At 34.3% G+C, this 15,189-nt stretch overlaps 1 protein-coding gene across 1 annotated transcript in view; it reads left to right on the plus strand.

Moving 5' to 3' along the window:
- Positions 1 to 4,426: 4,426 nt before the first annotated feature.
- The window catches only part of NYC1 (NAD(P)-binding Rossmann-fold superfamily protein), a 37,660-nt gene continuing 26,897 nt past the window's right edge, over positions 4,427 to 15,189 (plus strand). The window contains exon 1 of the mRNA XM_089786885.1: positions 4,427 to 5,079. Coding sequence (XP_089643011.1) covers positions 4,552 to 5,079 — 528 coding nt within the window. The 5' untranslated portion in view covers positions 4,427 to 4,551. The remainder of the gene's footprint in view (positions 5,080 to 15,189) is intronic.

The following is a 15,189-nucleotide window of genomic DNA, read 5'->3' on the forward strand; positions in this document are numbered from 1 at the left end:
TAAACTTAAGTAAGTGTAAATAGTAAAGTACGTATTTACACCAACAGTTTTAGTTTTATGTTACTAAGCTTGTTGGAAGCAAAAGATTTGTTCTGGTTCTGTTTGGAAACCTAGTGTTGTACAAGGTAGAGAATTTTCAATGGAACAAAGTGGAGGCTAGGGTCTTCTCTCCCCTTTCTCTACTTCAATTGGCCTCAATACTGTATTTGTGTTACTTGGGGAAATGCATAATGTAATCAACATAAAGAATTAACATATTGATGAGCCCAAGCTCATAGAGATATTCTAAGTTGTAAGCAAAAAACTAGGGAATGCCCCTTTAAATTCTGTATAATAAAGGACTATGTCTCGAGCAAGACTGAAGGTTTTCTTTCCCTGTTCTTTCCTACCAGTGCCCATTTGAATGGAGGACTTGTAATTTATTTTATTTATTTAAAAATATAGAGAAAAGCTTCAACTGTTTACTGATTAAAAAAAAATAAAAAAATTAAGTTTTTACATTATTATATAAAAATTTAAAACAAATTTTAATAATTAACTAAATCAACTAAATTAAATTTAGATGAAACTCACAAATATTTAACAATAACTAGTTAATATGAGTGGTATATTAATAGACATAAAACTATTTACTTTTCAAAAACTATTTATCATGTGGCTTAGACAAATATGATGAGTTTAAAATATAATTAGTATTTCCACTTTCAAATGTGAAATGTGGTTTCTAGATAACATCCCTAGAATGAGCAAAAACATGATTTAAATTTATATGCATTATAATATTTTATAATAAATTTTTCAAAATAACTAATAATTTATTTTTACTATTGAATAAATTTTAGAAAACTAAAATTTGTATATGAATTTTTTTTTTTGATGGATTTTCAACTTTTTTTTGCCTAGTCTCTTTGGTTAAGAACTAAGGATGGAGGGGTATCCATTCTACCAAATTCGCTAGGGCACAATCCTAACCTCATCCCTTTTAGATGTCTAGGGCCTTACAATCAACGAGACTTGATCCCTGGTGGGCTCTTTGTGAGCATTTCAAGTTCACTGGTAGACCAAGGGCCCTATGACATTATTTAGAATATATAACTAAATAAAAAATAATTGAAGAATGCAACATGAGGTGTAGTCTAATTAGGTAATATTAATACTTGTTCTCTTATTAATGATTATAATTTTATTGATGAAGACAATAAAAATACGATCCTTAAAAGTCTAAGATATTAGTATGTATTTTTGTGAAATTATTCTTCTTAATTGTTAAATCATTTTAAAAGTTTAGATTTAGTTTTCCAAATATAAATTGAATTTGTAACTTTGTATTTATCTTTTATTTATTATATTTTAATATCATTGTCAAGAATCATACTACAAGTATATATCATATTTTAATACTTTTGTCAAAAGTCTATTAGTGCAATAGAATAATGATTACATACAATGAATTCAATTCTCTTCAACAAAAAAAATCTATGTCTAATGATTGAATTATGAAAAAGGCTAATAATAAAATTGTAACAACTACACTTGTCAGATTAGAAGTAAATATATTTCCAAATAAGATATATATGTCAATTCAAATGTCAAAATAATATACTACTTGTAACTATATAAATACATTGATATAGTAATTTAAATTAAGTAAATAACTTAACATATTTAGAAATTATAATTATTCTTTGAAATTATATTTTTGTTTTAGATGAAATTATATATACTATATTTGAAATGTTAGAAAAATGATTTATTTTATTAATTTAATATTCTCTTACTTTGATTTTTTATAATTATTAAATACAAATTATACACCAAGAAATTTATTATAGCTCATAACTCTATTATCGATCTATTCTACTTTTTTTAAGGTAGATTTTATATATGTAATTCTAAACATTTTATTTTAAAGTCAATAGCATTTCTACATTATAAATTTTATCCACAATAGTTTCACAAAAATAATTTATATAAAAGAATGAGTAACTTATAAACCAGGTCTAAATCCTCAAATAGTTAAATTATAAAGTGGGTCAATTTTTTTGGAAATTCTATCATCCATTCAAAATAAAAAAATCAAATAAACCATATTCACTTGATATAAAAGATGAAACCAAATCCCATTGCAAGCAACTTAGTAATGCCACCAATGGTATGAATTTTTACAAACACAATCATCGACTTGTACAAAGGCAAGGAAATTTAAATTGTGTGTCCAAACATACATTGTTGCATACTAACTTATGGTGTTGGCAAGGTCCGTGACATGTCAGAAAATTGCTAAAAAGACAGCACAGCAAGACATGGAGTACACCTTCAAAATGTAGCTTCATAATGACTTGTCATACACCTAAGAAATGATGACTAAAATTTGGTTTTTTTTTCCTTGAAAAATCTTTTAGACCACTTGAAAATTCAAAAGAACCAATCATAAAAAAACATGAGATATTAAAAAATAAAAATTAATAAAAAATTTGATCAAACATTATAGTTTAAACTATGTATTCATATTTTCTAAGGAAAATATTAAAAACTATAGTCTCCTACCTATAAGATTGCCTATAAGACAGGGACTAAAAATTAAATTCTAAATATCAAATTAAATTAATTTAACATTAATCTTAACAAAATAAAAAATAAGCTATTACTATCATTTTCCTTGGTTGAATCACTTTAGAAATAGGGATTTCATTTCCATTCCGTTTTTCCTTCTGCATTCGCTTGAGGATATGATTAAGGATATTAAGGAAAAAACGAGTAAAGGCTTAAACTTCACCATTATTCATCAGGGGTTAATTTTCCATCTGTATCAGTTCCACTTAGCTTTGTGTCCCCCTAGAGAGGTTGTTGTGGAAAACCCCCGCCATAGTAGGATTTCCCCCCCCGAGCTCCAATATGGGGACGAAAATCCATACTCCTAGGCCATCTCCTAGTAAGGATACTAAGAAAAAGAAAAAACTTGACATAGCCCTAGAACAAAAGGGAAACAAGAAATTTAAAGTTGATAAGGTGGTTGAGGTTGTTGGAGAGGATTCTGGTGAAGATATTGGGGGAAAAGCAAGAAGAAGGTCTGGTAGGTTAGCTGAGTCTCAGGCTAGGGGTAAGCAGAAGTCAATCAGGATACCCTGTTGAGGAAGTTGAAGAAGATAGCTCAGACAATAATAGTGACAGAAGGGAGGAGGAAAGTATTTCCAACTCTAAAAAAGATGATGGTAATGAGGAGGGGGAAAAAAGTTTCAATTCTGGGAACATTTTGATGGATGACACTCAAACTCAAGTGTCGGATGGCAAAGAAAGGAATACTGAGACAACCCATGTTTCAGCTAGCTTCTCACTTAAACCTTTTACTTTTTGTGATGAGATGAGCAAAAATGATAATTCCCCAATTACCATTTCTTCCCTTATTAAGGAAAATTTGAAGATTTCACCTAACCCACGGGTGTTGCAGGATAAACCATAGGGACAAAAAATGAAGGAGGTTGTTGCTAAGAAGGTCGAGGAGCATAAAGAGGAGACTGTGACGGTGGAGGAGCATTACATGAACCTGGAGGAAAGGGTCAAAGCTTTGGAGGAGGGGTTTTTCACCTTCTCCAAGTTTGGACTTAAAGTTACTCATGCTGCTGCAACGACCCTCCAATTACTGGCACAGGAAAAGGAGGAAGCTGGGTTGGACACGGAGGACAACAAATTACTCTTTAAGTTCATTGTCGACGACTGGGCCTAGATTCTTCTTCATGTAAGAGGAAAAGAGAAAAAAGAAATCTAAGTCTTTTTTTAATTCTGTTCAGTTATGGGGTCCAAGGATCCAAAGACTTTATATATTGTTATGGCAGTTATGGTTTTGCTGGTTATCAACTGTATTTAAGTTTTTATAAGGCTTGGGTGCCTTGGTGGACTTTGGTTAGTTGCTAGGGTTCCTTTCTGGTTCTAGCTCTCTGATTTTTTGTTTTTGTCTCGGACTGCTGGTATTCCTGTTCTTTTTGTCTGTTTTTGTTACTGGTTGGTAATGTGTTGATTACCACCAGCTTTTTGACTGTTAAGAGCCGACCCCCTTGTTTTTGGTTGCTTTTAATTTCAAAAACAAAATAAAAAGTGAAAAAACAAAAAGCCGGGACTTTTACTATATATTGCATGCCCCTCCATAGTCTATATAGCCAGTAATAGAATCAATTAGAAGCATATATTTTAAAAAGAAGTAAAAATAACTATAACTTCCGTGCACACAATCTATGTATGAAAAGATCTTTCTAGAGCACCCAATAAGAAAACCTTTCCAAAGGGCAAGGGTGCAACCTCTGGGGAACGAAGCGCCACGTGGCACATAATGCCATCGACCAAAGCTTGGCGTGTGTCATACTAGATCAAATAGCGTGTGGTACACTAGCAAATGACTATAATAATAAAGATTTGACGCTTTTTAATTCTCATTGACAGAATAATGTCTGTCTACAAATGACGTGAATTGTAGCGCTCTTCCGCCGGTTTATTTCACAACAAATTTGCTCTCACTCCGCTCGGGAGAATTGCCCGAGCAAAAATCTCTGTGCAGCAATGGCCGCCGTCGCTTTTACTGGACAGGCTATTTTCAGTTTGAATCAGAAAGCGTGCTTTTCAACGCAATTCAATTGCAAGTTGAATCGGAGCTCCGTCTTGCAGATTCCAATTTCGAATCTCGCGGACTGCAATTCTTCCGAGTCTCTTGCAAGGCCACTGATTATCACGTCACCCTCGCGAGGCAAATTTTCCGTGTATGCTTCCCGAAATTCAGACGTTAAGACTAGTGACGATAAGTTGAATTTAGATGAAAATTCAGATGATGTAAATAATTTGGAGGGGAAAAGGGAAATGCCAAAAAAGAAAAAGTCTGAATTGGAAGAGCTCGGGGAGGATTTTGTTGGGACCGTTAAACCATTAATTAGGGTTTTGAACGGGAGTACAAGCCTAATGCCGGCTAGGAAAAGTGCGGTGAAGTCATTTCTGAATGCGTTTGTGAGGACAATGTCTGGCTCGGCGTGGACGGCAAGCAGTAAAGCCGAATTTGGCAAGAGATTTAGAGAAGTGGAAGCCAATTTCTTTAAGGCAAGTTTATCTTTTTTGATTTCTTTTTCAATTAATGTCGTTTCTAGGAAAAAAATAAGAGGGATTTGGACGGGAATCACTAGCTTTTATATAAATTATATGGAATTTGCTTCTTTCCGAAGAGTTCTAAGTATATTTTTCACTTAGAGCAGATTTCCACAATCCATGAAAATCATTGGAAAGAACTTCTGGATTTGATTGTGTAAAAGTTTTTTAAGCATCAAATCCAGAAGTTCTTTCCAATAATTATATTCTTCACGCTAAGGGATGCTCAGTTTGTGCTTTTTAAAAAGCTGTCTCGTAAGAAAAGTGAAGCAACATCATAAGAGACAAATAAAGTTTATAACAATGATGGATTAGATATGTAGGATATGCAGTCTATCTAAATATGAATTGAAATAGTTCAACATGCGCTGATATCTATACCAAAACCATCCAATAAAATTGGGATTTTGAGTCTTCTTAGATAATTACTGATATGATTTCTTAAAAAATGCTGCAAAAGATTTGGCTAAGTGCGTCAAACTATGGTGGAAAAAATTGGAAATGGTATCTAGATACTCCTTTTGGGAATAGGAAGCTTGCAAAAACAATTAATTGCTTTCTTTGGATTTATCCATGGTTCCAACCATTTTGGAACCCAAGCTTCCTCATTTTGCTTCATATATTCTTTACAAGAGTTTCCCCAATGGTTCTTGTTAGATGCAATGAATGCTAAGTGTTTCATGCATTCACATGAAAGATGTGTTGGTTTGAACTACTACTTGTGAAACATGGGTCAATGTGTTTGGCTCAAAAAATTACACAGTTGAATCCTAAGCAATATCACAATTTTACATGCTGTACTATTTTTCAAAATAATGGATGGGGGTACTTGGGTACATCAATTTTTTTCATGTAATTTAATATTTCTAGAAAAACTAAAAATATCAGTCATAACAATGGTTTCCAAAACAAGAGTAGTGATAAAGTTTTGTAGATGTAATGTGTTGTTTATAGTTTTAGATTTGCAATTGTTTGTAATAATAATATATGGTAAATGTTTAGATGCATAATAGATAAGGAAGGCTATAAACATAAACACGAAGATAACAGATCATATAACAATGCCATATTGCAAATGATAAACTTCTGACTTAATCTATATTGTATCAAAGTTTCAAATTGATTAAGTATTGAATTAAGCCCGGTAAGCAACAAGCTGATACACAATTAAAAACCCAAAATAACAACGAGAAATCTTAATCAATGTCCTTAGCTATGATGCTCTCTATTGAGTACCCAATACTTGGGAACATGTACCTGATACTTGGGTACATGAGTATGCATCCCAGGGGTGTGGATATGCATACCCATGCAACCTTGAAAATATTTCCTACTTATTAATTGATGCGCATAAGGGGCTTTTCAATGAATGGTTCACAAGGCACAACACTTGCAGGGTTTCACAAATGGGGTTGCAAGTAGAGTGGGTTTAACATGGAGGAAACTCCCCAGTTAAGAGCACTCAAGCTGGAGTAGTACTCGGATGGTTACCCACTTCTATGAGTATCACTAGATGCAATGAGTGCCAAGTGTTTCATTCATTCTCATGAGAGATGGGTTCATGTGAATGACTACTCATAAAACATGGGTCAATGAGTTTGACGCAAAAAATTGAACAGTTGAATCTTGATAGCAATATCACATTTTGACTTGTTATTGGAAAAATCTCTTACTTATTAGTTGATGAGCTCAAGGGGCTTTCTAATGAATGGTTCGTAAGGCACAACACTTGTTGAAGGTTTTACAAATGGAGTTGCAAGCAGAGTGGATTTAACCATGGAGGAAACTCTATAGTTAAGCGCATTCAAGCTAGAGTAATATTGGGATGGGTACCCTCCCAATAGTCCCTATGCTTCACCTTTGTGAGCATCACCTAAGTGCAATGAGTGCTCGGTGTTTCATTTATTCTCTTAAGAGATGAGCTCATGGGAACTGCTACTCATGGAACATTGTTAAATGAGTTTGACTCAAAAAATTGCAGAGTTAAATCCTGATAGCTGCATCACAATTTGACTTGCTGTGGAAAATCGCTTACTTATCAATTGATGAGCTTAAGGGACTTCCAATGAATATTTAATAAGGCACACTTGCTGAAGGTTTTGCAAATGGGGTTGCAAGTAGAGTGAGTTTAAACATGTAGGAAACTCCATTGTTAAGCATGCTTAAGATGGAGTAGTACAGGGATGCGTGACCTCTCGGGAAGTCTCAGTGCCTCGCTTTTGTGAATATCACCTAAGATGCAATGAGTGCTAAGTGTTTTTTTTCCATTCTCATGAGAGATGGGTTTGTGTGAACCACTACTCATGAAACATGGTTCAATGAGTTTGAGTCACAAAACTACACAGTTGAATCTTGATAGCAATATCATAATTTTAATGCTTTTAAATAATAATTTTTATTTATAAATATCATTATATTTTACACTTTTTATAGTTGCATAGTGAAGGTTAAGAAGTGGAGAAGCATGAGGATGCCATATGAACTAGAAAGATAAAGTGAACAAAACATGTCATCACATGAATAGAGAAACAAAGCAGTAATAAACATATATGTATATAAGGAACAGAATAGCCAAGCAGAGGATTGAGAGATTGCAACATGTAAAGACATATGTGAGACACTAAGGGATCCATGTATTTGGTCAAGAATATTAGGATTGTGTATTAGAATTGCTCATGCATTTTTCTTGATTTTCCATATACATAGAACAAGAATTACAAAGGAATAAAATGGAAAAAAGGGGGATACTACAAATATGATGGATGAGCATGGTCGTTGTTGGGTCAAGACTCAACATGATAAAGATGTGAATTACCTGGATACACTGCATTGTCTCAAGGGGGGACATAAAAATGAGTGGCAATGATATACAAGATGGGCGTATCAAAGGAGAAAAGTAATAAACTGTCATGCCCCCCACCCCAACAAATAAGGAGATCACAGCTTTGATAAAGATCAAAGTCTGCGACAGTGAAAGGAGCTTTGAGTAAGCTTAGAAACAATGCTTCATAATGGCGTAATTGTTCTTGTAAAAGGAAACAACTATTATTAAGAGAAAGAGTCAGTGATTTTATTAGTGAAGGCAGTGGTTAGTGTACACAAAACAAAGGGAAAAAGCTTGTGTTAGATCTGTATCGATAACTATAATGATCAGTGATCAAAAGAGAAATTACAATAACTTATGGCAGCAGTTAAACATGTTACTGTTTTAACAAAATGAAGAACAAAAGACAACAATTTATTTGTGGGAAAACCCTCCAACTTGAGGGAAAAACCCAGTCACACCAGAAAATATCTCTTTTATTAAAATAATAAACATTATAAGTACAATGTTTTCAACTGAAAGTCATACTAATCACAAAAAGCAAACACACACACACACACACATGCACACACACATTGAATTGAGAAACCCTTCATATCATAACTGAAGGTCTCTTCATATTTCCAAACATATGTCTCTTCACATGTCACATGATTCTTCATATAATAAAATATCAGATATTTAAGGTGAGACACTTAGCACATGTTGGATGTTACATTGTGCTCACTTGATTGTAAGAAAGATACAAATGAATATGATGGAAACATCATCATAAGTCTCTTCCCTACTTGCTGGTGCAATACAGAGGCATTTACTTGATTGTAAGAAAGATACAAACGAATATGATGGAAACATCATCATAAGTCTCTTCCCTAGTTGCTGGTGCAATACAGAGGCATTATCTCAATTTCAAGATATAGCAATATCAGAGGTAAAGATTTCTATCACAGCGTTAATCTCAACACTCCCTCTTAGCAAGATCTTTAGTATGGCAGGCACCCATAGCTGCAACCAAATTCGTCAATAACAAATTTCATCACATATTTTATTAATAAAACATCATAACACTATTTACTATAGCTACTTCTAGAGGGTGAATTATAAAAGCATAAGATTAAAGTCAGGAAGTTACACACGACTTCCACCATGCCTACTCGCAGAGGGTGAATCCACCATACCTACACATAGAGGGTGGAATGAGGGATTCCACCTCAAACTTCTGATAGAGAAGAATGCATATACACTATGCCTTCTCGCAAAGGGTGGAACAAGGGCTTTCACCTCGGACTTCTTTTAGAGAAGAATGCATTTTCACCATGCTTACTCTCAAAGGGTTAAATGAGGGCTTTCACTTCAGACTTCTCCAATATAAGAATACATTAACAATATGTATAAGAATGGTTGAGATTCAACAAGGACTCCTACTTAGCTAGAACAGCCTTACTTCCCACTTTGATCACCACAGTAAGAGAACTGATTCCAAGTTGACCAAACATAGAGCTTTAAGTAGTCACATTGCCACATAAGCTTGCAAAGAGTTAGACATTTCCCTCTTATGTAGCCTCCCTCTGAAGCTGAATAGTCTCCCTCTAAATATCATTTCTTGTATATGATCTTTCTCTTTTAGTGAATATTTGTATCATGCATATAATCTTTCATCATCACATTGCTTCTTGTTTTGCAACCATGATGGATTAACAATAACTCATAAAATCAACCTATCATGAAGAAATATATAGAGATCAATACTAAAAGAATACACTATTTCCAATGCTATAACAAAAAATCATAATCAATATTTAAGATATAATCAGAGAATATATATCCTCTTTGTAGTCTGGATGCACAAGAACTCAGCTCAACAACAAACATTCTCATGCTGAAAGATTATGTATTCTTGGCAAAACTGAATGCAAATGATACTAAGAATGAATTCACTACAATGAGTCTCTCCTGTGATTTCGGAACATGATAGTATGGTACAATCATAACCGACAACAGTGAATTGAATCCAAGCTCAAATTGAATCCTTCAAAATACACTCAGAGCCCCTTTATATTCCAATGCATTGCTTAATTGTTAAGGAAAAAATCTGAAATTGAGATTTAATTCTGAAAAAATGTTCGAATTTTACAAGGTCTGATTCTTTAAAACAGTTACAAAATTTGCAATTGGTTAGGTCCGATTTTTACTGTTCAAGTGTGAGTTTGCATCTCACAATCATCTAGGTGGGTTTGAGCATATATTTTAAGTGGAAATAACATGTGAATAGTGCACATGCACTATGAGGATGACAGAAATGCAAGGTCAATAAGATGCACTTGAATTGAGTGCTGTACTGGATTGAAAGGTGAGTGGGACACCATATCACAGATGTGTGGGAATTCATATAAACAGGGTACTTATACATGGATAATTGCAGAAAACACAGGTAAATAAGGTGCTGTGCATATAACTAGGGTGGAAATTGGACATGAATAGGGTGCGATCTTCATAAGGTACTTCAGAAATCAGACATGAATAAGGCACCGGCTTGTAGGGGAGTGCGGAAATCAGGGGTAAATAAGGTGCTAACACATGCACTTTCCTGGGTGTGGTGGAAATCAAGGGTAAATAAGGCACATGCACTTGGATCTTTCATAGGCAAAGTTGAAGTGAAGACCAAATAAGGCACTTGCAAAGTGGAAAGAGAGACCAAATAAGGCACTTTATCATGTCATTCCATCTTCAAATTGCTTGCATTGAGTTTTCCTTTGATCTGCACCACTAAAATTTAGACATGTTGAGGGCTTGGATCTAGAAGTTTGATTTTATTTGAGCTCAATGTGTTGACTTAGTTAATTTTGTCAAGCCTTTGGGCCTTTTAGGCTTGACTCGGACATTCTCAAATCTCTAAGTAAAAGTTCAAGTGTAGTCTTCACCCCAACTTTACAATTCCATGTTCTTACCTTGATCGTCCTCAATCCCAACCTAATACTTCCCTCAATTGTTCATACTAACATGATCACAATGTGTTGTTCTCGATAACAATTGGATCAATATTGAGTTTTAATTGGAATTTGTTAGGCCCTCTCAGGCTTGATCCAATTTACCTCTTTGCTTTAATCCATTAGTAGTCCATTTGTTAGATGATTGCGACTGGTCTCAATTTCCTATTTTCCCTCCTAAGTCTTGAGCAGCACAAATTACCTAAGATTGAACTTGAATACTCCCTACTACCTCCAAGAGTTGAGCGTTAGGCTTACCTGAGATTTGGACTTCCAAAACGTTGTCAATCTACTCATAAACTAACACCTACTGACAGTTAGAGCGAAAAGAGGGTGGCCCCATATGCAATGGGGCGTTAGTGTGTAAAGGTCACAACACCTACAAGATGGGTTTATGACAATCAAGCACATCCTATATTCTACTATGAGCATTCATTTAAGAATCATCTATTATTTATCTACACATAGATATAATAATACCACAATTACTTGTAAGAAGGGGGATGCTGAAGATGGTTGATCTGATATAATATTAGCCTGCCAATCTGAAGATAATATCTTGGATGTAAATGATGATCAATTTATATAAATTAATTTTAGTCCTTAAGTGTGCTCTTCGTGCTGATTGCTTAGATGATCTTCGATGATTACATTTTCTGATGCAATGGGCTACAAAATACATCAATTGTTGGATGATTTTTTCATGCTCTATACTCCGATCTTCCCTTTAATGAGTACTGATTACTGATTGAATATTGATTATTTATTCCTTGATTCACAGCACAATGTATCCCCTTCAATGTTGGAATGGATCCTCCTTTATACTTTATTGGTGGAAGGATCGCCACCATTCATAAGGATTGAGTTGTTACTTTTCGTTGTTGCATTTCGAGAATTATATATAATTCCTTAAATTGATCTCCCTTGGATGTTTTCCTTAAATGAACCATACTCCCCTTTATATCTTTCAATATGAGGGCAAGTCACACTTCTTCATCATGTCTGCCTCTTTGCAATGGTCCAAACCTTTCATAATTACCGCCCTCTGAACGAGTCACAACCCTTCATAATTTCTTCCATTTGGGAGAGTCAAAACCCCTCATAATTACAACCCTTTGTCATGGCTACCCTTTAAAATAGTCATTTTCTTATTTTCTTCTCAGTCCTTTCTTCTTTTATTACACCTTCTTTAAATCCTATGCTCCCCTCTTTCTTCCTTCCTCCATGTCTTGTTTTAAATGCACTCTCCTTCCTCTTATATCTTATGCTGAGGGAGTCAACAACTTTTCATTATGAATCTCTTGACCTTTCATTTACTTAATAAACTTGTAATGATGTTATATTAGTTAAATATTTATTTATTTGTTTTTATATTTTAATTTTATTATGATAATTTTTTTATCAAATCCTATTTCAGCAAGGGGAGAATACGCCATCGTGCTGCCAGTATGCATGTTATATGTTGTTATCTTTGTTATATCTTTGCCTTCGTATTTTGTACAATTTTACGCATATGACGATTGATAAGTAGGAGATAATTTCTGCAGCAAGTCAAATTGTGATATTGCTATTAGGATTTAACTGTGTGATTTTTGAGTCAAACTCATTGACCCATATCTCCTAATAATTGTGTGTTTTTTGAGTCAAACTCATTGACCCATATCTCATGAGATATGGGTCAATGAGTTTGACTCAAAAATCACACAGTTAAATCCTAATAGCAATAACATATGAAGATTCCTTTAAGGATTCTCATCCATTAGGTCATCTCATTTTGGAGGTAAGATTTAGTACATACGTAGGATGCAAGTAGCTAGGAAGCCTTGCCTGTAGACCCAACTGGGGCTGAGATGTTGGATGAAATTTTTCATTTTGTGCGTCTAGGCTGGATGGAATAGCTTGAGGTGTCTTGAATGATCTCCCAACCAATGCTCCATAAATGAGTTTGTTGAATATGACTTCAAAGGAGTTCAATATGACCTACATTAGGATACTAGAGTAACAATTCCCATTTCCAAGCTTTATTCAAACCCAAAAAAGAGAATTTTAGGGAAGATTGAGTAAAGTTCTAATAGGGGACATAAACATATGGTAGAAATGGATACAAATGAATATCTGGATTGGTTTGGTCAATATTAACTTTACAATGCTTTGCTTCATCCCCAATTTAAGTAGATTTAAAAAGAGAAAACTATAAAATTTAAACAAGGCAGGCTCTCAATAGTATAATTTGCAAACTCTTACTTGGACAGTGCTAAGTGAGCCAAATAATTGTCTCAAAGAGTACTTGAGATAAACTCAGCACGTTAAAAAACACTGTAATTTTAGTAAAAAAGCATATTTTGTTTGGGGGCAATGCCCCATTATGGTTGAGGGGGACACCCTCATGGGGTTTTTGGGGTAGCATTCCTAGTAGGATTGAGGAATAGCTCTTTGTGGTGTTTGAGGGTGGCATTTTGTTGCCTATTGCAATATAAGTCGGGGTTGAGGGTCAAAGCCATCAACACCAAACCTAAATGAGGACACTTTAAAACCACACGAAACTATATGGAATACACCATTTTTATATTTTTTCAAAAGGCAATGAAGTATGCTTATTAAGAGAAAATGCAGATTATTTTTGGCGCCTAACCCACATTTCCCCCCTCAATTTTGACATTTTTCCAGTGTTGTGGATTAGTTGGAGAAATTCACCAATTTTTTGCATGTCTTGGTGAGTAGAGAGCACCTTATTTCTTTTTACCATATGTTTGTACTTGCTTCTTTGTGCTTTTGAGCATAGATTATATACTTGGTGACTCGTTGAGTATGTAATCTATGTTGAAGACTGTACCTGCAATAGGGATCTTTATCTTTGATTTTGCTATTTGTTAAAATTGGGACAATACGTCTGTATTGTGTCAACAATTAGAGAAGATATTTTCATCCTATTATTTATTGTAATCAAGTGAGCACACTGTGGCATTCAATGTGTGCTAGGTTTCACACTCTAAATATTTGACATTTGATTATATGAAGAGACATGCAGCATATGAAGAGTCATGCATTTGGAAATATGAAGAGACTCGCATTTAGAAACTAAAGAGACCTTCAGTCTTGATTTGAAGAGTCTCTCAATTCAATATATTTAGATGATTGGCTTGTGCCTATGGATTGTATCAACTTGAAAGTTTATCATTTTCATAAAAAAATATGTTTCTTCTGGTGTGGGTGGTTTTTCCCTTGAAGTTGAAGGATTTTCCCACGATAAGTTGTTGTGTCTTCATGTGTCTATTTTTATTCTACTTTCTTTTTGCTGTTTATCGTTATTTCTGGGCAAAACACTAACAATCTATGTTCAGAAGTGTGGAGAGGTAAGCTTACATAAGCTGAGCATGTAAGCTATGCTCAAAAACATAAAGAAGCAAGCAGAAACATATATGAGCAATAAACATGGTGCTTCTCTTATATGCATGTTAGAATTAGTTGTCATTGATGTCAAAGGATATTGTAGATCTGTAGCTGAAAACTCGGTAAAGCCTGTGTCCAAATAATCGATCTGCCTTGGTAAATTTAAATTAGTGGTCTCGTTGCATAGGCTGATCTTGGGTGTTAGAAAATAAACTAAAATATATAATTGCCAAGGGCTGACCCTTATCTTGGCACTCTTATTCAAATAAATAAAATAACTGTAAATTAAGTTTATTAAGAGGGCCGATCCCCTTGGGCGGTGTGCCCTATCTTAAGATGGATATAAATTTAAAAAAACATAAATTTTTGGGTGCCTTGGCGGACCTACCGTCAAGGGATGTAAAACTGTTGGATGAAAAGGTGTTTTAGGATCATTTGAGGCTTATTCTGCATGCCACTAATGAAGATCTTTTGTATCTAAAGTAAATCTATCATAGACCTATGAGCAGAATTTTAAGGATGCTTCATTGCAGACCAATGAGAAGAACTCAAGAGAAACTCATTGCAGGTTTATGAACATAATTGATTGAAGATTATATGCAGATTTTGGGAAGGCTTTTGGAGAGAAATTTCAAGAAGTATTTGAGTGAATTCACAAAGATATTAAGGTAGATCTAAGAGATATATTAGGCATATGTTAAGGCAGATTTTGGTGAAGTATTTGTTGATCTGTAAAGGAGAATTAGATCTGATTCAATGAGAAGGTCAAGTTATCATCACATTGTTCTTTTGGAGATTTGTGCCTTGTATCCAAGGAGAATGGTGTCACTGAGTTGGTGCTGGGTTATGAGGACTTAGTGCCCC

The sequence above is a fragment of the Cupressus sempervirens genome, chromosome 6 (assembly GCF_028749045.1).
Source record: "Cupressus sempervirens isolate cs-2001-9-10 chromosome 6, ASM2874904v1, whole genome shotgun sequence".
NCBI lineage: Eukaryota > Viridiplantae > Streptophyta > Pinopsida > Cupressales > Cupressaceae > Cupressus > Cupressus sempervirens.